General features: G+C 57.6%; 11 protein-coding genes across 11 annotated transcripts in view; 7 read left to right on the plus strand and 4 right to left on the minus strand.

Annotated features, from left to right (window-relative positions):
- PUNSTDRAFT_74244 (uncharacterized protein) overlaps window positions 1–699 on the plus strand; it is a gene marked incomplete at both ends in the record, with an annotated part of 1,769 nt that extends 1,070 nt beyond the window's left edge. The window contains one exon of the mRNA XM_007386942.1: window positions 240–699. Coding sequence (XP_007387004.1) covers window positions 240–699 — 460 coding nt within the window. The remainder of the gene's footprint in view (window positions 1–239) is intronic.
- Window positions 700–1,989: 1,290 nt separating this feature from the next.
- On the plus strand, window positions 1,990–2,836 carry PUNSTDRAFT_74190 (uncharacterized protein; the record flags this gene model as incomplete). The annotated part of the gene is made up of 3 exons (XM_007386943.1): window positions 1,990–2,460; window positions 2,517–2,599; window positions 2,653–2,836. Coding segments are annotated over 3 exons (738 nt in total), but the record flags the coding sequence as incomplete, so codon positions are not given.
- Window positions 2,837–3,365: 529 nt separating this feature from the next.
- Window positions 3,366–4,967, plus strand: PUNSTDRAFT_115728 (uncharacterized protein; the record flags this gene model as incomplete). Its single annotated transcript, XM_007386944.1, has 3 exons — window positions 3,366–4,442; window positions 4,503–4,811; window positions 4,881–4,967. 3 exons carry the CDS (start codon window positions 3,366–3,368, stop codon window positions 4,965–4,967), a joined length of 1,473 nt encoding a protein of 490 aa, XP_007387006.1.
- Window positions 4,968–5,265: 298 nt separating this feature from the next.
- PUNSTDRAFT_115729 (uncharacterized protein) lies at window positions 5,266–6,748 on the minus strand (the record flags this gene model as incomplete). Its single annotated transcript, XM_007386945.1, has 5 exons — window positions 5,266–5,311; window positions 5,373–5,515; window positions 5,583–6,059; window positions 6,122–6,533; window positions 6,603–6,748. 5 exons carry the CDS (start codon window positions 6,746–6,748, stop codon window positions 5,266–5,268), a joined length of 1,224 nt encoding a protein of 407 aa, XP_007387007.1.
- Window positions 6,749–7,188: 440 nt separating this feature from the next.
- PUNSTDRAFT_54683 (uncharacterized protein) lies at window positions 7,189–9,058 on the minus strand. The gene is made up of 5 exons (XM_007386946.1): window positions 8,907–9,058; window positions 8,421–8,853; window positions 7,897–8,361; window positions 7,620–7,837; window positions 7,189–7,557 (listed from the first exon to the last, which is right to left on the minus strand). Exons 1-5 carry the CDS (start codon window positions 9,050–9,052, stop codon window positions 7,506–7,508), a joined length of 1,314 nt encoding a protein of 437 aa, XP_007387008.1. The 5' UTR covers window positions 9,053–9,058; the 3' UTR covers window positions 7,189–7,505.
- A 572-nt stretch (window positions 9,059–9,630) lies between these two features.
- Window positions 9,631–10,838, minus strand: PUNSTDRAFT_145729 (P-loop containing nucleoside triphosphate hydrolase protein; the record flags this gene model as incomplete). The annotated part of the gene is made up of 6 exons (XM_007386947.1): window positions 10,458–10,838; window positions 10,371–10,394; window positions 10,148–10,247; window positions 10,062–10,089; window positions 9,944–10,001; window positions 9,631–9,891 (listed from the first exon to the last, which is right to left on the minus strand). The coding sequence occupies exons 1-6, from the start codon at window positions 10,701–10,703 to the stop codon at window positions 9,631–9,633; spliced, it is 717 nt and encodes a 238-aa protein (XP_007387009.1). The 5' UTR covers window positions 10,704–10,838.
- Window positions 10,839–11,147: 309 nt separating this feature from the next.
- PUNSTDRAFT_18942 (uncharacterized protein) lies at window positions 11,148–11,855 on the minus strand (the record flags this gene model as incomplete). Its single annotated transcript, XM_007386948.1, has 2 exons — window positions 11,148–11,585; window positions 11,664–11,855. Coding segments are annotated over 2 exons (630 nt in total), but the record flags the coding sequence as incomplete, so codon positions are not given.
- Window positions 11,856–12,910: 1,055 nt separating this feature from the next.
- PUNSTDRAFT_91424 (MFS general substrate transporter) lies at window positions 12,911–15,624 on the plus strand. The gene is made up of 8 exons (XM_007386949.1): window positions 12,911–13,644; window positions 13,719–13,890; window positions 13,990–14,113; window positions 14,225–14,393; window positions 14,456–14,761; window positions 14,862–15,036; window positions 15,129–15,222; window positions 15,296–15,624. Exons 1-8 carry the CDS (start codon window positions 13,348–13,350, stop codon window positions 15,519–15,521), a joined length of 1,563 nt encoding a protein of 520 aa, XP_007387011.1. The 5' UTR covers window positions 12,911–13,347; the 3' UTR covers window positions 15,522–15,624.
- Window positions 15,625–18,458: 2,834 nt separating this feature from the next.
- On the plus strand, window positions 18,459–19,579 carry PUNSTDRAFT_137307 (uncharacterized protein; the record flags this gene model as incomplete). Its single annotated transcript, XM_007386950.1, has 5 exons — window positions 18,459–18,560; window positions 18,613–18,705; window positions 18,825–19,028; window positions 19,081–19,326; window positions 19,379–19,579. 5 exons carry the CDS (start codon window positions 18,459–18,461, stop codon window positions 19,577–19,579), a joined length of 846 nt encoding a protein of 281 aa, XP_007387012.1.
- A 488-nt stretch (window positions 19,580–20,067) lies between these two features.
- Window positions 20,068–21,199, plus strand: PUNSTDRAFT_145733 (uncharacterized protein; the record flags this gene model as incomplete). Its single annotated transcript, XM_007386951.1, has 5 exons — window positions 20,068–20,210; window positions 20,264–20,356; window positions 20,414–20,692; window positions 20,741–20,950; window positions 21,011–21,199. The coding sequence occupies exons 1-5, from the start codon at window positions 20,091–20,093 to the stop codon at window positions 21,197–21,199; spliced, it is 891 nt and encodes a 296-aa protein (XP_007387013.1). The 5' UTR covers window positions 20,068–20,090.
- A 318-nt stretch (window positions 21,200–21,517) lies between these two features.
- On the plus strand, window positions 21,518–21,876 carry PUNSTDRAFT_73982 (bola-like protein; the record flags this gene model as incomplete). Its single annotated transcript, XM_007386952.1, has 3 exons — window positions 21,518–21,640; window positions 21,697–21,736; window positions 21,809–21,876. 3 exons carry the CDS (start codon window positions 21,518–21,520, stop codon window positions 21,874–21,876), a joined length of 231 nt encoding a protein of 76 aa, XP_007387014.1.
- Between the last annotated feature and the right edge of the window lie 162 nt (window positions 21,877–22,038).

A 22,038-nucleotide genomic window follows, 5' to 3' on the forward strand; every position in this document is an offset into this window, starting at 1 on the left:
GCTACCGAGGATTACGAACATGCGCTCGCCATAGGCCGGCACGCGTTAGAGGAAGATTGCATTCGGGGAAACGACAGGGCCGATATTTTGGGAACGATCGCCATCATGCTCCGTCTCCGAGCATCCATGGTCGAGTCTTCAGACTCCGGACGCATGCTTGATGAATCTGTCCAGCTCAGCCGAGAATCCTTTCGATGCGCACTTCCCCACGGCAATCCTCGCCGCTATGCGAGCAATAGGCTGATATACGCTTTGCGCGGAAGGTTTGTGCGAAACGGCGACCCGCGCGATCTTGAAGAGGCGATTGTAATAGGGCATCAGGTCATGGAAACGATTCCACGGGAAGATATCGGTCGACACGCAACGGCCGGTATGGTGGCAAATCTGCTCCTGGACCGTTTCATGGAGGCAAACGATGTAGAAGATCTCAACACGGCACTTTCCCTCGTTCACGACGCTATGACGGCTCTGTCCCCCTCATATATACACAGCGACGAATTCGCAAAAACGGCGATCTCATGTTTGACTATGCGATTCGAAGCTCGCCGAGATGTGAACGATCTCAAAGAAGCCATATCCTTTGCGGAGAAGTTGCACGACTCTTTGCCCGAGGGGCACGTGTCCAAGCTCGATTCAGTCCTAAGATTGGCGCGAGCACTCCTCCTGCGCGGGCGTCACAACAGGGACCTCACCGACATCGATCGAGCTGCGGACAAGATAGAATCTGTTGTGAATGTATCCTCGCACCGGGTGGAAACTCGTGAAGTCTTTCGCGTCCTTGCTGCATGCCATCTGACGAAGTTTCGCCTCGCCTGCAGCAATGCTGACGTTGTGCAAGCACGAGATATAATCAAAGGACTGTTGAAGACCGTGCCTGTAGGTCATAGAGGGCGGTACCAGTGTCTTTTAGATGCTGCGGAACTATACATGGAGCATGGCACGCCGTTTCAAAATTTGTCCACAGCATTGACGTACCTTGAGAAAGCCATGACGGACGATACCAAGGACGTGCGTTCACGAATCAACGATATCGCCCAGTTTCTTGAAACCATTGCAGTGTACCAACCAGAACTTCATGCTTCCCCCCACCCGGTGCCATCACAGCTTCTGACCATATATACCCGGGTTGTCGCACTTCTTCCCCGAGTCGCATTCTTTGGTCTCTATCCGCACTCCCGCTTACAATCATTGGCCAAGGGTCAGAGCGTCGCTTTATGTGGCGCATCACACGCGCTCAATATGTCTCTCCCCGAGAAGGCGCTCGAGATTCTGGAGCAAGGACGGGTGAACTTTTGGACGCATACCCTTCGTTTACGATGCCCGTTCGACGACGTCCCCGAAGCTCTGCACGTCCAATTGTTATCTCTTGCTCGACAGCTTGAACGAGTTCCAGACGCGGATGCCGTCCATAGCCAGCAAGCCATAGAAGCACAGATAGCGCGCAGGAGGCAGCAAAGCGAACGATTCGAATCGCTTCTGAGGGAGGTGCGCCGCTTACCGCGTCTGGAACGATTTTTGCTTCACGACGAGTTCTCGACGTTGTCCAAAGCCGCGGAGAGAGGTCCCGTCGTGGTCCTGGTTTCCAGCTCCTTGGCCTGTCACGCGATCATCCTCAAACCGTCCGGCGATATTGCCAGCATTCCTCTTCGCGCAGTTACAGACTCGTGGATTCTCGAATCGGGCATCGCGTGGCGGTCAGCCGCGGAGAGAGCGCGATCGCTCATGAGAGACCGTCTGCACATAAAAGTGAAGAAGGCGCCGGGTAGTTCCTCGAGAGCGCAGGCTGAGGGCATTCTTCGAAGGATATGGGTGAACGTAGTGGAACCAGTGATCAACGCGTTGAAACTCGAGGCACGTACTCATATTTACTGGATAAGAGCGTAGAACCTGATATAGCCCGTCTAGCCATCAGCCGGTCGAATTCGGCCTCGTGTATGGTGGTGTCCGACGGGGGGATTCGCACATCTACCTATCCATGCTGCTGGTGCAGATGGCCACTGCTGCTCCGATTATATGGTGTCATCGTACACACCAGCCCTCGGAGCTCTTCTTTGGGCGAGAGAGTCGCTCACAACCGTAAGAAAGCGGGAGGTTCGGGCTTTGGTTGCCGCGGTGCCTGAACCTTTCAGAGAGGAATTCGGTGAACTACCGTATGCGCGCGAGGAGATCAGCACTGTGATCTCTGCCCTACCAGACGGTGCGGCGATGGCGCTCCTACGTCACGACGATGCCACAACGGATCGAAATGGTGGAATACGAGCAGCGGAACTCCTAGAGAAGCTTCCCGATGCGACGATCCTGCATTTGGCGTGCCACGGCTTCCAGGATCCCGTAAATCCCCTTCAGAGCGGTTTTGCGATGCGCGATGAGATGCTCACAATCGAAAAATTGATGCCGATGCCCCTTCCGCACGCGTTTTTCGCGTACTTAAGCGCTTGCGGCACTGCGAAAGGAGACAAAGTGGGTTTCGGCTGCCTGTACCGAGTGTTATTGATCCATTTAAATGTTGCATGAAGGATCAACCTGACCAAGCGGTGCATCTCGCTGCCGTCATGTTGTTCGCCGGCTTCAAAAGCGTTATCGCTACTCTTTGGTCAGTGTCGCGAAAACCAATGAATAAACCAACGTTCAACTAACCGGTCGTACGATCAGGTCGATGCAAGACGTCGATGGTCCTATTATTGCAAAGTCAGTATACAGAGATATATTTGCCAGCGAGTCCGAATATCTCGATCCGGACGACGTAGCCTACGCTCTCGATGCTGCCGTTCAACAATTTCGCCAGGCCTTCCCTGATCCGATGCGCTGGGCTCCGTATATCCATTTAGGGATTTGAGCAGTTGAATTTATGGTCACTGTGGGAGTCGTTCATAGCTAGCTTCAAGTTCTTCTGTGCGCTCCGTGTATCGCCCGAAAAAGAAAAGTACATGGTCCGTGATTTTCGGAACCATGCCGCCGCCCTATCCGGCCAGTCCCGAAGTATGCACCATGAAGGCCTGCCCTGAAGGCAGGCTCCTGCCTTCGTCCGCAATGCATCTCCGTCACGGACACAAACTCAGAGTTAATTCAAGGTCAGGGTTTTACCTCTGGTCATCCTTCCCCCACATCTGAACAGTTACATCACGCTTTGCTATAGTTATCCGCCAACGAGCGCAGCCCAAGCTTGATTCATGGCGGCAGTACAAGTGGCACATGATAGGAGAGCGCGCTCCAGCTGACCGGTCGGGGCGGCGACGAGACCCCTCGCCCAAAGCCAAATATCTCCGCTGCGCTTGACCCGTTTGCCGTCTGAGCCCGTCATCGTCATCCGACCCACCTCCCCTTCGAGCTCATAAACGAGGCTCCATCCACACCTCTCGCCAAAGATGAAACTCCTCGACCTCAACGACGACGCGCTCTACCTCGTCCTCGACCTCCTCCGTCAACCTGAGCTGCGCAACCTCGCAGCGACATGCAATGCGGCGCACGACCTCGCGTCTCCCTACGTCTACCGTCGCGTTAAGCTCGACGGCATCCGCAAGCTGCTCACTTTCAACGACTTCATCCATTCCGCGGGCGGCGCGCGGTGGCGGCATACGATACGGTCGCTCACGGTCGACGTCCGGCGTGACTTCTGGAGCAAAGACATCGACATATACCACAACACCCAGGCGCTCGCGCGGATCCTGCGCTCCGCGCCCAACCTCGTCCACCTCGACCTCTTCGAAGAAGGCACCTGGCTCACGAACGCGCTCTACCTGGCCGACGCACTGGTCCACGGCATGCCCAACCTGATTTCCCTCTCGCTGTCCGTCAGCGAAGCAGCGCTGCGTCTTCTGCACCGCCTGCGCCAGCCTCTGCGCCGCGTGCGGCTCGACGAGCGCACCCCTTGGATCCCGCCCCGGACCCCGAGCTCGGACGCGCGCACGCTAATCGAGCTCGCCTGCCTATCTTCCACCCTGACCGCAATCACGATCGACCTCTCGTGTTTGACCTGTTCACCTCTTCCCACTTTCCCGCACGTCAGGTCGCTCTCCGTCAGCGCCAAGTTTCCGCACACGTCGGTCGACTGGACGCTCGTCCGTCGCGCCTTTCCTGATTTGCGCGAGCTGGCGGTGGAAGGGTATCACCCGACGAGGGCTAGCGAACTCGAGGAACATCTGCAACAGCAACAGCTTTCTCAGGATTCGAGTCAGATCCCCTGGCTCATGGTCTTCCAGGGGAGCTGGGAGGGATTTACCCAAATCCGAGGCCTCGGCCATATCGAGGAGCTGCACCTCACCACCGTCCCGTCCTCGGATGCCTTGGTGGAGGCGATGGAGAAGTTGTCACCGACGCTGTTATCGCTCGACGCCCCGTTACTCGAATGGCCCAAGGACACCCTTTCCAAGCTGATCGACGCTGTTCCGACCCTCAAATGCGTGTGCGTCGACACACTGGCGGAGAAGAATCACGACTCCCTGGTATGTCCCTGTTACATCTCTCCCCAGGCCTAGATCATGGTCTGATCCGAACGTCATCAGGTACAAGAACTTGACCTCCTCCGGGACACGGACGTTGCCTTGCTGCACGTCCAGTGCTCGAAATCGAGATGGGAAGCCGCGGTCGCGAGCAGTTATCCCGACGCGGTCGACGCTTTCGAATGCTATGCGGCCACGGTCCGTCGCAGCGTGCCCAGGCTCCGCCGCCTGGCGCTCTCCATCGAAGGCCTGGACAAACACGGCCCCGTCGCATGGCAATCGGATCCGGATTCGGAGGTCCGCAGACCGAGTTCAGCTGCCAGCTTTCGCAGAATTCCCGATAAGGAAGGTCAGGCGTGGCGAGCAGACCTGGTGAGGAGATTCCGGTCCCTTTCTTGGTTTCAGAATGTGCTTCAGCTGTGATCTCTGCGATTATGATAGATGCAACAGTTCTCGCCCCTCGCCCAGCGGCATACCCAACATCTGGAGCTATTTCTTGGTCCGCGTCGTCCCAGCACCGGCGCATAATTCGCATTTCGTCACTGCTCGCGTTCCCGTCAGAAGTCTCTCAAGCGGGGCGTACCAAACAGCCTGCGGGTTCGTGTAAGTTCAGCAACTGATGTAATTGTACTCATAACCTTGCCGTGTATACTTTAACGACTTCCATCTGTGCTTTCATAGCATCTATAGTTGTGCAAGCATAACTCAATGTATACTATAACCACCCTGACTAATCCCTGCAGGTGTCCTAGCCGTAGGCCTCGAAGTGAAATGACGTATAGATGGTCGCAACCAGATAAGCGGTACCACCGAGTTGCATCTTCTTCTAATCCTTTTCGTCGAACTCGTGGTCCTCCGCAGACCAGTACGCACTATACGTAAAACCGATTACCATCTGTCGACTAGGTGAGCGAAGATAGTGGAATGACGTACGGAGGCAGATTCATCGCGGCCGCTGGCTGATATTGCTGCATCGGCTGCGTTTGCGGCACGTATCCGGACACGATGTTGATGGGTATATCGAGCTTCAAGTCGTTACCGATGCCAGGGAACGGGACGCATACATGCAAGGTATGCTGATCAGACAACGCATCGTCAATCACCTAGAGTAACGTCCATGCCGAGAGAAAGGGGGTCCCCTACCGTCGTCGTGATGTGCTCCGTCTGGAAGTTGGGTGGAAACGTGAACTGGACGACCGTCTCGAAATGCGTCGCGCGCGTGCAGACCCGCTTCTCGTCCCCTCCCTCCTTGTCGCGGTGGTGGAAGAGCGAGCGGTGATGATGCTCCTCTTTCGGAGCCGCGGCCCAGATCGGTGGGTCCTGCCAGCAGCGCACGCTGCCCCCGCTCGGGTCGTCCTCCCCGAACCCGGCCAAGTTGTCGAACTCGTCCGAGACCGTCTCGCGCGTGGTGCCGAGGACGTGTCTCGCGGCGAGCTGGGTGTGGCGGTCGACGCGGAACGTGATCAAGGCGGGAGCCGTGGGCGGGGCGGGAAAGAGCGCCTTGTCGTCGTTCTCGTCCGGAATGTCGTCTTGCTTGAGCGGCTTGGTGGTCGTCACGACGTCGAGGCGGACGGGGATGGGCGTGCCGTACGGGAAGGCAGCGATGTCCGGCAGGCGGAGCTGTATATGAGGTAGCCTCAGCCCCGAGAGTATCTAACGGGGGGCACGGAGGAAAACGTTACCTCAACTCGGACTTGCGAGTGGTCTCCCCATATACCCTGGCGTATGGAATCCATATGCGTATGCGCCTTCCACGGCATGTTGGGGCCCCAGCCGCTGAGCAGGCCCTGACGTATCTGCACGTTCGCGGGCCATCCGCCGGGTATGAGCGCGATGACGGATCGAATGCGGCGGTTGAAGTGCAAGCCGGGCCTCTCGCCGACGACCTCGAGGTAGTACGTGATAGTGCCCTGCTTGTCGAAGCGCATGACGTGGTACGACGGCGGGAGGTTGGGCAGGAGCTGGAAGTTGAACGGGAGGGTTATCGTGCCGCTCCCAGGCTGGCCGCGCTGCCATAGAGGTATGTCCGTGTTGAGCACGGACGTGTTCGAGCGGTAGACTCTCGTCTCCTGGCCGATCGTACGCCTAATCATACTGGTCCATGACAAGCACAATGTCAGCGACGAAGAGACGTGGGACAACGCTCGGAGGACGACAGCTCACGTCTGGATCGAACCCCTGAACTTGACGATGATGTTCTCGATGTCATCCTCCTGCGCGGCCGCGAGATCGAGGTTGACGGAGCCGGACAGCACCTCTCCTGCGATGTGCAAACGCTGGGGGAAGTTGAGGGAGATCGCGGAGGACATGGTCGATGGATGTGTCTACCTCCCCCGGAGACGACCTCGTATTAAACGGTGGGCAGAACTACTGCATGACTGCGTCGGCGTTGATCGCCAAACCAGGACCTGTCCATTGCGTGGAACCCTTGTCTTCGGGCGTGCGAATTATGCGAATATCATGATGGGTGGTGTAAGCGGGGGCTGCGCGAACGATGCGCTCGTCGCGTCTACCAGGCGCCTACCCGTCGGGCGGCAGGGCCGCACGGGATTTTGCGTGCAATGCTGTAACGTGTGATAACGTGTGATGCATTGCTGTGTTACTTAGCACTTGATGAGGAGGTTCACAAAGGCTAGTTGAACGACGAGCGGGCGGAGCGAAGGGTGTTCCGGATGAGAACGTGTACACTGTGATCAAAGCGCCGTAGCCACCACCGTCTCACGCTCGATTCGAACTTAGAAAACCAGTCGTTTTCTATCCCTTATGGACGCAATCTCCGATTCCCTGGATGGGAAGAATTGGGGGTATACAACCAGTTACCATGGCATTGACCCAATACCAAAACACCACCATCACTGATCAGCCGCGCCAAAGGATATCTGGCTTTGCAAGGCGTTGTTTCGCAAGATGCCAGAGTGATCACCCGGGAGTATTGAATCTCGCCACCCGTGCGTGGATACCCGCTTTTGCCAGGTCGAAAGTAACCGCAACTACTCCCGATAGATGTGCTGAAGAGGGCAAGAGCATAACTGCGAAGGTACCCGCAAGAATCGCGGTTACCGTCCACTAGCTCTTGTCGTCCGCGCCAAAATCATGGTGCTCAGCCGTCCAGTACGCACTGTTCAGCATAACATATCAATCCTTTCGCTCGCTAGTATATGCAGTGAAATGAACACGTACGGAGGCAAGTCCATCGTCAGCGCCGTCTCGAAGTCCGGTGGTGAGTCGTGCCTGTCTTCATCCTCAGTGGGGCGGTCCGGCTCCCTTGTGTCTGGACGTGGAACATTTGCCGGTGATGGAATCGACGGAGGCGGAACCCCCGAGACGATACTGATAGGAATGTCGCACTTCAGATCGTTGCCGATACCAGGGAACGGGACGCATAGATGGAGTGTATGCTAAGCCAAAAAAAGATTCAGCCAGCTGTTCAGGCACGGGATGCGTGAAACGAGCTCACCGACGTCGTGATGATGTCGGTTTGAAACGAAGGAGAACACTTCAGGTCGATGATCGTCTCGAAGTGCGTCGTACGCGTGCAGATCCGCCGCTCTTCGCCCTCTTTCTCTCGCCCGAAGAGTTTCTTGCGCTTGGGCTCCAACGTCGTGGTCGTCCATATCGGCTTTTCTTGCCAATATCGAACGTGAGGGCCATACGGGCCTGGCAGTCCAAACCCGCCGATCGGACCGCCGTGGTCGATGATCGTGTCCGTGATGGTCCGACTGAGCCCGCTTTTCATTTTCGCCGTCATATCGACGCGGAGGGTAACCGAGCTAGGGTCGATCGGAGGAGCGGGGAACAACGGCTTATCATCTCCTTCGTCAGGTACGTCCGACGGTTTCAGTGGTTTGGTCACGGTGGTGACGTCCAAGTGGACGCGTATGGGCGTTCCGAAAGGGAAAGCGGGGATGTCTGGTAAACGCAGCTACGAGATGAAATCAGCCTTGACGATGGAAAAAAAAGGGTGACCGGACAGTTACGTACGTTTGCGGTAACCTGCGAGTACTCCCCCCATATTCCCGTCCGTATGGAGTCCGAGAGGGTATGCGTCTTCCATCCGATATTGGACCCGTCCGGTGGTCCATCCATCAGGGCCTGGCGGAGCTGCACATACATCGGCCATCCCGCAGGTATGACGGCGATGACCGCGCGGACACGTCGGTTTAAGTGCAGTATTCCCTCCCGGGCACCGACGACCTCGATGAAGTACGTGACGTTCGCGCGCTTGCTCACGCGTTGAGCGTGGAACGAAGGCGGGAGGTCGGTTGGAAGCTGGAACTTGAATGGAAAGGTCAAAACATGGCTGCCTGGGGCTGGAAACGCTTGACCGCGCGTCCATAGGGGGATGTCTTCACGTATGAGAGGGATGTTGGCACGGTATGTACTTGTCGATTGACCTGAGCTACGTTCGGTATACCTGTCCACTGCACGTGAGTAAAGGCAGGTGTATCATAGGTCGAGGACGCGCACGTCTGAACCGCGCCCCTGAACTTAATCTTCACATGCTCGATGTCTTCTTCTTGCGCGTTCAGGACGTTGATATCAACGGTCCCAGTAAGTTGCTCGCCAGCTATCCGCACGCGCTTAGGAAAATTGAGTGTGATCGCGGAGGACATCGTGATGAGATAGAATGAGGGCCTCCTCAGACAAGCCGGGTATAAATGCAAGGAGATGCACTGCAGTCGGAGCAGCTCGTAGGCGAAACCTGTTCAGCCCGTGGATGCCGCACCTCCTTGGACTTCGAGAGCACGGACGCTTGACGAGGTGATGCCTGATGGCCGAAAGGGAGAAGCTGCGCCATCCATTCATCCGTTACTTTGCCAAGCCTGTGTGTTGCCTGGCTCAGAGGGGGGTGTATTCCTTGAACGTAAGTCAATGGCGGCTGTCGGCGGCGACCTCCTGCAATATCGTGGAATTTGGACCGGAGGACCAGGAGGCTCCGAACAACCAGACGACTGTCAGGCGTCAACAGTGCCGGTACCCACGTGGCGTTGGGAGGCGGTGAACTCACGCCGAGGGCTGCGGCAGCGTTTGCGGAAATTCTTCGAGCGATAGGTCGTTCATATGTATCGTGTAAATCGGCTCCTCGTAACATCGTATGTACGAGTAACGACTGGAAAGCGCAAAGGCGATCAAGTGAGCTATTCCTGGACCACACCCGAATCCTCTCCCTGCGGAAAAGCACCACAGACCCTCACATGAGAATACAATCGCTCCTTCTCGACTTCAGTGACCACCGTGATTTGAAGGAGGCCTTAGACTCTGAGCGTAACACAGGTTGTGAGCGCAAGATCCGAACGGCACCCTGGAAAGCTTCATCGACGCCATACATCGTCTTTGCGGATGCCTCCACGAAGGGACACCGACAACTTTCCGCCAACTGCTGCCCTTCTGCCTTCGACACTTCTCGGGCGTACGCACGGTCGCACTTGTTGCCGACGAGGATGCATACGGGCTGCAGAGAATTTCCGAGTTGGTCGCGGTATTTGCTCCCGGAACCTGTGCACCTCGTCGAATGATACGCGAGAGGTGACGTCGTAGACGAGAATGAATGCCTGGCCAAGGCTGAAACAGTCAGTACTCATGAGCACGGGCTTGCCTGAAGGCAAAAGACGGTCCACGTACTGAATCCACTTCTCCGTCTCTGGCATATCTTAGAGTGTATGTCAGCCGCTGTTCTGAACACTCAAAGTCGAGTTCCTTTCTCGTACTTTGTCCCGCTGTGTCGATCACCTGAACGAAACATGAGATCCTATCCACAGTTATCTTCTTCCAGTTGATTCCACGGTCCTCTGCCCCTGGATCGTGCGTCTATGGGTCCAGTCAGCTGCCAGCTGTACGCGCTTTGAAACAACTTACGTCTGCTCGAGATAACGTTGCGGGGGTGGTGAGTCAATACGCGAATGGTCGCGATTCGGTTCATGCGATGGTGGCACCTAAGAAACAATCGCGGACATACTAGAAGGACAAACCTGAGGATTCACCGGATGCTGATCACAAGCAACGGGGTGGATAACGTACGTTGGAAACGATCGTCGACTTGCCCACACCAGCAGGTCCTAGAACGACGATCACCCACGACTCAAAGCTGGTCGGACGGTCGCGTTTGGCTGGGTGACGCTCGGGGCCGCGGCGCTGGTGAGCGTATGCACCATCATTTGTCATGAAGCAAGTAGAAGTAGGAGTAGAGGTCTGTTGGGAAGACTCGCGTGTACGTGGCTTTCCGCATCGTATTTGTGTAGCTGGGTCCTCACTCGCCGTTCGCATGCCGCACCCCAGTGACTCGGTACGCGACCCCGACGCGATCTTCGATCAATTTGGGAGTTGAAGGTGCAAGGTGTGCATCTTTCTGGTCGCTGTGCTGCGGGAGCCTACGCCGCAAGTCGGGTGGCTGAACAGGCGTGATCGAGCTCGCCGACGACGTATACCCTATGCCGGGTCCATTCCGTAAAACAGATTGCGATGCAAACACTATATAGTACAATTGCTTGACGAAAATGCTTCCTTCTACATGTCCCTTCACGTCCGCTCACGCGCTCACGCCTCCTTCTTATCCACCGCGCTCTGCGCCTCCGCCGCCAGCGACCCCTTCGGCGGCCTATACCCCAAAATCTGCTGCTCCGCGCTCTGAATCGTCCTCGCCTCCTCCTTCGAAATGTGATCCAAGTCCACGCTCGTGTCGACGTTACCGCCCTCCAGCGCCCGCTCCGCCTCCGTCAACGCCGCGTCCACCACCGCCGCCTCCTGCAGCTCCTCCTTCGGCAAGCCCATATGGGCATCGGGATGCTTCGCGGCCGCAGATTGCGCCTCGGCCGCGAGCGTGCCCGGAGGCGGGCGGTACCCGAGCGCCTTGTGCTCCGCGCTCTGGATCGTCCGCGCGTCGTCCTCGCCAACGTTCTCCAGCCCCGGCGCGCGCTCGAGCTCGGTCGCGAGCGCGTCCACGTCGGCCACGGCGCGCAGTGCTTCCGCGGGCAGGCCGGTGCTCGCCGCGGGGTGCTTCGCGGCGGCGGATTGCGCTTCGGCGGCGAGCGAGCCGGGCGGGGGGCGGTAGCCGAGCGCCTTGTGTTCCTCGCTCTGGATCGTCCGCGCGTCCTTCTCGCCGACGCTGTCCAGGCCGACACCACCCACGCCTCCCGTCGCGGCGACCGTCTCTATCGCGGGCGTGCCGGCGACGGCCGGAGCGACTTCCACCTCGACGTCGATGGCGGGTCCGTGCTCGTCGCGCACGCGGAGCGCGTCTTCGCGGGCGGCTTCTGCGAGCTGCGATTTGGGTAGGCCGGCGGACGCGGTCGGGTGCTCGGCGGCGGCGGATTTGGCTGCGGCGGCGAGCGAGTCTTTGGGCGGACGGTACCCAAGGGCTTTGTGCTCGGCCGATTCTATCTCTGCGGCTTCTTTGGCGCCGACTTGCGAAAGGTCGACGTTGGCGCCCAACGTCGGTGCTGCGGGCTCACGCTCCTTTCTACAGGCAAATGCGGGTAAGGAATAAAAAATGTGCGTGTTAGGTCGCGTGAAAGGGATACGTACGCGATTCGCTGCGCGTCTTGACGCGCAATTTCGGCCAACTTCTCCTTCTCGAGGCCGAGCGCCTTGTCAGGGTGTTTGGCGGCTGCAGCTTGGGCTTCAGCGGCGATAGAACCTGGAGGTGGACGGAAGCCAAGCGCTTTATGTTCCGCGGACATCAAGACGCGGGCGTCGCCTGAAGGAGGACAGTATATTCAACAAGTCGCTCAAAAATAGCTGCAAAAAAAAAAAAAGAGTGGCATACCTTCGCCAACCTTCTCGAGGTCGATCCCGGCCTTCGCTTGCTGCGCGCCCGTCGACGTGCTCACGCGCTCAGACGTGATCTTCGCCGCGTCCGAGCGCGCAATCTCGCGCAGCACCTCCGGGTCGACGTCGAGGCGCGCGTCGGGGTGTCGCGCGGCGGCGGCCTGCGCCTGCGCCGCGAGCGAGTCGGGCGGCGGGCGGAAGCCGAGCGCCTTGTGCTCCGCGCTCATGAGCACCTTCGCCTCGTCCGCGCCGACCTTGTCGAGGTCGATCGCCTTGGTGGCGTCGATGATGCCCGCGACGGCTTGGGCGGCCTTTGCCGCTTCGATGCGCACCGCGTCGCTCGCGGCGGCGGATTGAAGCCGGACGTCGTTGTTCTCCGAGTGCGTGACCATGGTGCGAGTCGTGCGTGCGTTTGCTGCTGAGAGTCGTGAGGGTCGTGCAAGGGGATGGAGGTGGCGTGGATGTGGATGAGGATAAGGTGGGCGTTGGAGACGACGGGCGAGGATTATATACGACTGCGCAGACATTATGTGCGAATCACCCCCCGTCGAACCCCGGGGCCACGCATTTGAGCTCCACGAAGCGGCAACGTCATCGTGTTCGTCGGTTGCGGGAGCCACAAGCGGTTGTTAGCCGCAGCAACAGGATCTCCCCTGCTGCCAGCTGGCCTGGCAAAGCGAGAAGGGTGGAGCGCGAAGTGGGGTAGCCGGACACCGCCACCAGCGATATAAACGTCGCGTCTGACTCCCGATATGGTCGTCCTCGGTCTCCTTTTGGGATAACACGGAGCAGCGGCGGGTGGAGTGGCGCAGGGCAGGGAATGCAACCGAGTTGTCGCGTCGAAAACGGGGAAGGGGTCGGTCGAGTCGCACCCCGGCTTCACGAGCGCGGGAAGAGCGCGTAAACTCCCTTGGCCAATCACCGACGCCTCCCAGGCGACGCGTGACGTCAACACGCGTCCTTCGTCGCACTGCCACGGAATTTTCTTCGAGGCAATCGTTCGCTCGAAGGATGTCGACGGACTGGGGTCCAGGCCGCCGTCGTGGTTGATAACGATGGTCAAGGTTCTGAACTCACCCTCTCGTTCTTGTTCTTCGTCCTCCTTGACGACACCCTAGCCATACCAGCCTACACTGCCCGGTGAATGCACCTCGCTAGAACGAGTAGCGACGAGACTCTTGGCGGCAATGACCTCGAACGCGTACCGCCCGACCTCGAGTCGGCCGGCGGCCAGGACGACCACCACCTGAACGACGGCGAAACGCCTCTCCTCGGCCCATCGCCCACTCCGCTGCCCAAGCGGTCTCTCGCGGCGCTCTGTGCGATCCGGCTCGTGGACCCCATCGCGTTCACGGTCATCTTCCCCTTCATCAACGAGATGATCGAGTCGCTGCAGCTCACCCAGGACACGTCCAAAATCGTCTTTTACAGCGGCATGGTGGTACGTGCGCATACATGCACTCCCCTCCCGCATACATGCTAACCTATCCTTGATTTCTTTCCTTGTCTCGTCAGGAAAGCGCCTACGCCATCGCCGAGCTCTGCTCGATCTACCAGTGGGCCGCCCTTTCCGACCGCGTCGGTCGGAGGCCTGTCCTGTTCATCGGGACGCTGGGCGCAGGACTCGCGACGGTCCTGTTCAGCCTCTCCCGCAGCTTGAGCGGCCTTCTTCTCGCCCGCTGCCTCGGTGAGCCCCCATCTCCCCGCCGCTTCTCCCGCTTTCCCGAACCTTATAAGCCCGCACGTTCACGACTATATGCGCTGACATCGTCGCGTTGCTGCACAGGCGGCATATGCTCAGGCATCACAGCCGTCATCCAGTCCGTCCTCGGCGAGATGACCGACAGCTCGAACCAGGCGACCGCGTTCCCGATATTCCACCTCTTCTGGCCTCTCGGCGTGATCATCGGGTAAGTCGTGCACGACGAAATAAACCGCCCCAACACTAGACGGCGGCTCTTCTCCCCCTCGCCCTTCTTCTTCGAAGCATCGCCGCTAACCAAACCTCGCTCCATCCACAGACCCCTCATCGGAGGCTCACTGTCCAATATGGCCTCCAATGCGGGTCGATCCCCGTTCCTGAAGTCATACGTCCCGTTCCTGCTCACGTACCCGTACTTCCTCCCCTGCCTCGCGGCGGGCGCGATCTCGCTTCTCGCCGTCTGCTTGGGCTGGTACTGGCTCGAAGAGGTATCCTCATCCACTCTCTTCGCCTCACAGGGAAAATGCGTGGGCTGATCGTGCCCTTCCAGACTCTCCCGAGTAAACGCCGACCGGCTCCATCCGCTTTACGAAAGGTCAAGCTCAACCCGGGGAGAGCCTATGGCGCCGTGGCGCCCCCTTCTCCCCCGCCCGCGTCCTCCGCTCCGCACGGATTCCCCGGCGGTCCAGAAGATCGAGCTGCGAAGCCGCCCTCGGCATGGTCCCTGCTCGGTATCCCCGCCCTCCGCGCGCTCTGCTTATCCGGCGCCGCGCTCTCGTTCGCAGCGACAGCCTTCGACGTCGTTTTCGTCCTCTTCTGTTACACCCCCTTGCAGTCCGGCGGACTCGGCTTCAACGTCAGTCTTCCCCCCTTTTTTGTTTTATCCCCCCTCCCCGCCCCGGCTTTTCCTACCGTAACGGCGATTATGGGTTGTTGAATGCGATATCTTGACGTAGGCGTCGAAGATCGGGTACGCGCTCTCGTTTGCCGGCGCGGGGTCGATCGCGCTCCAGCTGCTCGCGATGCCCGTCCTGCTGCGCCGGTGCGACAACGCGCGGCTGTACCGAACCTGTCTAGCCGTGTGGCCGCTCACGTTCGTCGGGCTGCCTGTGCTTCGACGGGTCGTCGGAGGTGCGTTTCCGATCGGGCTCATGACTCTCCGGAATGGGGACCCTGAACATAAAACGCCCCCCCTTATGGATATATATCTATCCGTTATGCAGGCGCAGAAGAGAGGGACGCGCACGCGGGCGCGCTGCTGTGGCTCGGGCTCGGGCTCGTGCTCCTCCTCTCGCGCGTCGGCTGCCTCGCCTACTCGTAAGCACATCCCCTCCCCCCCTTCCTTCCCCAACGTCTCCACCACGCCGATATTGACCGCCCCGTGACGCAGGGTGAACATGGTCCTCGTGAAAGCGCACGCCGCGCCCTCCGCGCTCGGGCGCGCGAACGGGCTCGCGCAGGTCGCGCAGTGCCTCGCGCGCGCGGGCGCGCCCGCGTTCGCGAGCGCGGTGTATGCGGCGTCGGTCGGTGCGGGCCCGGGCCCGGGGCTGTGGGTCGGCGTTATGAGCGGGTTGGCGGCGCTGGGGTGGGCGTCGAGTCGCGGTGTGCGGGGGTGATGGATGGATGGAGGGTTGTGTTTTGTGTTTTGTTTCTTTTTGGCTCGGAGTTGGCTTGTCCTCGGTATAAGGCATCGATGCGAGGGTTTGGTTATGACCTGCGAACGTCACGCGAGGATTCGTTGCATGTATGTACATACATCGATGTAGCATATATGTATCTAAATAGCTTTTTTTGTTTTGTACGCGACGCTGTGATGGGTAGCGCTCGCCTCCAGATAGGTTACGAAAATGACCGTGATGTCCTTGTGTCCTCCCGTGGCTGCTCCGTGCCCGGTCTTCTGTGGTTGGTTACTGTCGACATCGTTGGACGAGGTGTGCGCTACTCTGAACAGCTTCATCGGAGAAGCTTCTCGCCTGCCGAGTTGGCGTCCATGCCCCTCCTCGCATCGTATTTCTGAACACTGCAAATCCCTGAGCTCCCATTGACGCTGATGCATAGTATGCGAGGACAGATTATCAGCGCCGGATCCGTGTCCACCGCTCGCGAAGGAGGAGAGGAAGGAGTCCTCGTCACCATACGCGCTCACGTGGTCGTGACAGTCCGTGATTGTTTCGGGACGCTGCCCTCTGCCACGTCCAACGTGGCGCAATCGCCTGGCTTCATCTTGGTGGAACCGTTGTCTCAAGTTGGGTCCACGCCCATGAAAAAGGCCAAACACACGTGAGATTCTCGGCAAATTATTTGGATAGCTTGAAACTCATATCCTTGGAGAATCTGCAGACCGGCATTAAACCCACCTTCTCGGGATAGCCACGTACAAACGCTGCCCGGTCATGAAGAGGAAGTGCTACAGATTGACCACGAAATCGAAAAACTGGTCAGGAGGCTGGTCCCTCTTCGTAGAAGGCGCAACGAACTGGTGCCTGTCTCTCGGCTTTCCACGGACGTGCTCTCCATCATCTTCCGCTACAGCGTAGCCGACCTAGCAAAGCCGTTTTCATTCCCTACCAGCCATGCCTTCTCCCAGGTATGCGGTCGCTGGCGGGACGTCGCGCTTGATTGCGCGAGCCTTTGGACGCTCATTCCCCGTAGCACGGGAGAGCTCACCGAGCTGTTCTTGTCGCGATCGAAGAAGCATGAACTGTTCTTCCTCGACAAAAGTGATGGCACCAACGCATGGAAGAGGCCCCCTGAGTCGGCGGTGCAAGCTGCTTGCTCGCAGCTGTATCGCATCCGGACCCTCGACCTGTCTCCTGGTCGCAAAAACCCCAAAACGGACAGATTCTACGAACTTCCTCTGCTAGTCTGGCCCGCCCCGCACCTCGACACGTGCTCGATAGACGGCACTGCATACTTCACGCATGCTGGTCCGGTAGCGCTCCCCCCAAAGTTTCTGGCACTGTCCGCGCCTCGACTACGCCACCTTTCCTTACGAGACGTAGGGATCAGCTGGAACACGCTACGCGTTCCCACCTTGGTTCAAGGTCTAACATCTCTCGAGCTGCGCGCTATATCCTCAGACATGTATCCACGCGGATTCCAGCTGGTGAGGGCCTTACAAGAGATGCCCGCCTTGCAGAAACTCGTCCTACACCAGAAACGCGCGCTCCGAGATCAATGGGACTCCACTTCCGTGGAGGACACGACACGCTCAAGCGCCGCCGTGTTGACCAAGTTGCACACTCTCGAACTTGATGGATGGAAGCAGCAGATCTGTGATTCGCTGCGCCATATTCGGTGCCCTGCTCTGGCTGCGCTGTCGGTCAAGTTCCAACTTCCGGAAGATCGCCCGGATCCCAGTTCCGTTGAAACTCTTCTCGGATGTCGACACTCGCGTTGGGACGATGGGGCATCTCCACGTTGCGTGGTATTCAGCTTCCATCACCATAACTGCACGTTTTCTGCATATCCGACTGAGGGTAACGACGAAAGGGCGTCCAAGGACGATGACGACCAACTGTTTCGATTCGCTGGGACTTCCACTGTCCTCGTCCCCGTCGTCCGACAAATGCGGCTCGATCTTGTCATATGCGCCCACATCACGCTCAATCACGATTTCTGGTACGGTCGCGAAAACGCGAACCGGCCGTCTATGGAGCCCGTGTTTGAGGTTCTGGCAGAAGTCTTCAAGCATCCCTGTTTGGAGGAGATCAGCTTTGAATTCGGAGGCCATCCGCTGGAAGACGGTCTCCTCCTGCATTGTGCGAGCCTGGCGAAAGAACTGTACGAGGCGAGGGGGACATTGCCGGAAACTATCACATTCCGCGATATCGGGTCCCAATTTAGGCGGAGGACGAGGAGATGGAAATGGGACTATAACACCTGGCTGGTGTTCGATGGGGAGTACATGTACGTGGAGTCGTGCACGGACGCGGACAAGTCGGATTCTTCATCGCTGAATCAAGAAACTTGAAGAATTCGGGCGAGATGTATATGGAACGCACGTTAGACCTAACAGATCCCTTTGGATTTGGACACGCCATTCTTGCATCACTTCGTACGGCATCCGTACATGCAACAACTCACCAGGGCCTCGCCTTTCTAGCCCTCCGAGAAGATATCTCGCGGCGTTGAAGTCAAGCGATAGCATCTAGTACTGCGGGCTTCCTTACAAGGTAAAGGGTCGGCCAACGGGAGCATCCGCGCAGGAATCCACGTCTCGTGGTCAGTACGAATCCGCTCGTCGCACTTCCTACGGCAGCGGCGAAGTCTGGAGTGACTCACCGCTGAACAGTGCTGCGCACATATATGGGCGCTAAACTCATGCAGCGCCTCGTGATACATGTTCGCCGCCTACGCGATATGAGAGCCCCTTGCTTCGATCCGGACGGACCCAGGGCGAGTCAAGCCGAAGCGATACGCAGAGAAGATATCGAACCAACATACAGCCGCATTTTTGATCGTCGTACCGATGCTCACATCTATCTGAGCTCCCCGCTGGATGGCTTACCCTTGCCTTGCTTTGACTCGACCTTGCTTGGCTCTTGACTACTATGTCTCACTTGATCAAGCCACGGGTAGGACCAAGATATGGGCCGCTCCTCGAGAGGATGGGGCCTGTCGCTCTCAGCACAGAGGAGTGGTCCCATATGAAGGTAGGCAAGACGTGGATTGTCGTGCAGAATGCTCCTAAATGCCTATCACCAGTACCATATCCGAAGAATGATCCAGCGATATTTGGTCCCGGGAGCGTTGTTACCTCGTCAGCCTCCTGCCGTCGTGTTTCGATTGATGGAGAAGGTGCGTAACAAAAGGCCTCGAGTGATCTCCATAATCTCTCAAGTCCTGCCGTGCGAGACCTAATCAAATCCCGTTCCCGCAAGGTGTGCAATAAATATCCGCTCTTCAGACGCTACCAGAACGTTTGGCCGCTCCGAGAATACATCGACAATTACCTCCGCTCCAATGTGAAGCGAACAGAGTGGCGGATGCTCAATCCCTACAGTCGAGTTGCTCCCGCGCGTGAACAGCACACAGACGATGAATTCATCGACCTTTCTTGCGATACCGACGATGAAGATCCTATTGGGCCAAGCAAGGCTTCGGACCTACATTTTAACATGGTCAGTTCGTGCACCAGTTCTAACGCCTTAGCAACTTATTCTTGGAGGAAAGGAGAACAAGCCCGGATTGACATCCTCAACTGGCGCAGGGCGACCTCCGACTTCTACCCATAGACACGATCAGCGTTGGGCGGAGTCCCCGTTGGCCTCTTCCAGCGCACGCAACACGAAGAGCGTTGCCCGACGGTCTTCTCCGGGCACCCCAGCCGATCCCATAGTCGGCCTTCTCGCGAAACATCCCCCGAAATCGGTGGAGCGCGTGTGTGCTGCACTGCGGGCGCTCGGAATCAACGATCAGGTTGGTTCCATCGGCCATCCGTATGTGATACGTTCCTTGGCATGACGGATAGTACTTCCCGCAGGCGGATATCGATTCTATGTGCGGGTTGCCTGCGCACTCGCGCGATCTGTGGTTGGAAGCGGAACTCCACAGAGCAGGTACTTCCGAAGGGTCCGGTGAAATTACTCCATTCGATCTGTTGCTCTTGAAAGAGGCGTTCTCCGAGCGCGAAAAGAAGCTGAATGCCGAGGCGAGGGAGGATGCAATATAGGCAATGTTGCTATTCGTCGAGTGTTGTGAGTTATGTATCGTCAATGATGGTTTCGGAACTTTGGGTTATCCATAGCCGTCTGTTCTCTATCCAACATCAGCTACCATGTTAGACAAGTATTGCGTTCGTGCTCGCCGAATAAGCCGCTCGCACAAATGGCCGGTGCGCTGCCGTTCCGCTTCACGGCGGTTAATTTCCATTTCGCGCTGTGCACTATACTATAAACGCTGTACGAGCTCAGGCAGGATCATTCCGAGTCAGCTGCCAACAATCACTTACCCGTCTCGACGTCTTCTTCGCGATGACTCCTCGGCGGGGCCTCGGACCCGTGGCAGCGTGTTCTTTTTGGGGACGGATCAAGTGTCGAGGCCGAGCGATGCTCGTACGCCGGTCAAACCTTGAATATGTGCAGACGGGACTGATCTTGCAGTTGAATATATATACATCTTCATTACGAGGTTCCTCCGCCAGGTCTTCGAGCCGACCACGCTCAGCCCCTCTCTTACTCGTCATGCAGCACCTAGAAGTGATACCCAATAATCCAAGGACAAACGATCCTCCCTTTGGCCTTCTCGACAGGATCCGAGCCACAGGCGTGCATTTCCCAGACAGGCTATGGCCCCCAATGGCGGTAAGTAGACTCGCGCGGTTCAGCGGGAACGAATTGCCAACTATGCCTTCCAGTTCCATCTTCGTGAATTGATCCAGAAGTATTTGGTCCCTGGAAAGTTGATCGGAAAACAGCTACCCGCTGCGCTTGACGCGCTAATCCAGGAGGTGAGCAGGATTGGAAGAATCTTGTAGAGTTTGCACTAAATAATGTCGCATGTCGAGGCGTGTGCCAAGTATCCAATCCTCGTTAGGTTCGAAAGCCATTGGCCGATCCGCGAATACGTCAAAAACTATCTGTATCACAATCAATCTCGTGATGAGTGGCCGATGTTGTCACGTAGAACACAGCGTTCTCGCAGCTCGGAGGCACCCTCGCAGCTTCGCGGCCAGAACGAAGAAGAGAATGTTATCGACCTTTCTCGCGATTCCGACGAAGAAGAAGGGGTCACCGTCGCTCGATACGTCCGCAGTAGAGTAATCGCGCATCCGAGCAGTCGAATGGTAAGCTGGAGCACAGTCTCTCTACTGCAGCAGCTGACGATACGCCAGCGAGGCGATGCGACGGCTTCCCGTGCTAGGCGCATATCCAACCTTGAGAACGTGCCAACAGCTCCTCCGCAGAGCCGAATACAGGGAAATTTGACGCAACGCCGGCGAGGCCCCGAACTCGATCCTCTGGATGCGTTGCTTGCGAATGGGCCACCGAAAACCTTGCAGCGCTTGCGTCCGGCGCTGCGCGTGCTCGGTATCCGGGAACAGGTTGGTCAGGTTTCAAGTTTCGAACGCATGCACGGCTGAAGAACTTTCCCGTATGTTGAGGCCGACGTTGATTCCATATGCGGCTCGGACGCGCATGCCCGCGACGACTGGTTGGACCGGAAGCTCCAGGGTATGGTCACCACCAACGATGCGGGCAGCATCACCCCCCTCGATCTATTCCTTCTGAAGCAAGCCTTTGTTGAACGCAAGAAGAACATGGGAGCTGGCGACGTGGAAAATGCGGCATGAGTGAGACGACGGTAGAACCAAAGTATCTCGTTAATACGCTTCCAACTACTTCTTACCGCGTGCCTCAGATCTCTCATGTATCTGGCAGTGCGAGTGAGCGAAGCACCCGGCGAATCGAGAACGAATGTAAGGTGAACACAACGGAAGTGTTAGCGTACGACCGATCAGCGAGAGTTGGTAAAGGGACTTGTTCATGTCAAGATCATCGCGCGTCCATCGGAGCACACGGCCGAAACCCGAGCTCACTCCACCGGTGCACGAAAAGTGCTTATCAGATAAGACATTGCTTGCTTTCGACCGCCTCCTCGTCTTGGCGTCATGCCTATATCCCAAGAGACGCTTGAGACGGCTATCCGACAAGCTATTCCCGTCACCTACCTAGAGATCACTGACACCTCAAATGGCTGTGGCGAGAACTACTCGGTCGTGGTCGTGTCCGAGGTGCATTTAGCTCCTCACAAGCTTGTATCGACGCAATTGCTGACGCGTTATCGAAGGCATTCGAGGGGAAAACAACTTTAGCAAGGCATCGGTTCAGTGAGGCTAATCTGATTTGGCACAGGCCTGCCGGCGGCCTTTGTTCCTCAGCACTGACGCATAGACTGTTAGTCAACGAACTACTGAAGAATGAGATAGCTTTGATGCACGCATTTTCACAGGTAGGCATGTCCAGATAGCGAGCGCTAAGAGTCGCGATACATCCATCTTTCTTCTTGTTTTACCAGAAAACATTCACGCCAAGGCAGTACGATGCATACATCGCCAAGCAATCCGAGATGGACACGGGCGCATGACCACCTTACGAATCAGATGCTTTACAGAATCCCAATTGTATCTGA

This window comes from Punctularia strigosozonata (assembly GCF_000264995.1).
Source record: "Punctularia strigosozonata HHB-11173 SS5 unplaced genomic scaffold PUNSTscaffold_12, whole genome shotgun sequence".
NCBI classification, from domain to species: Eukaryota; Fungi; Basidiomycota; class Agaricomycetes; order Corticiales; family Punctulariaceae; genus Punctularia; species Punctularia strigosozonata.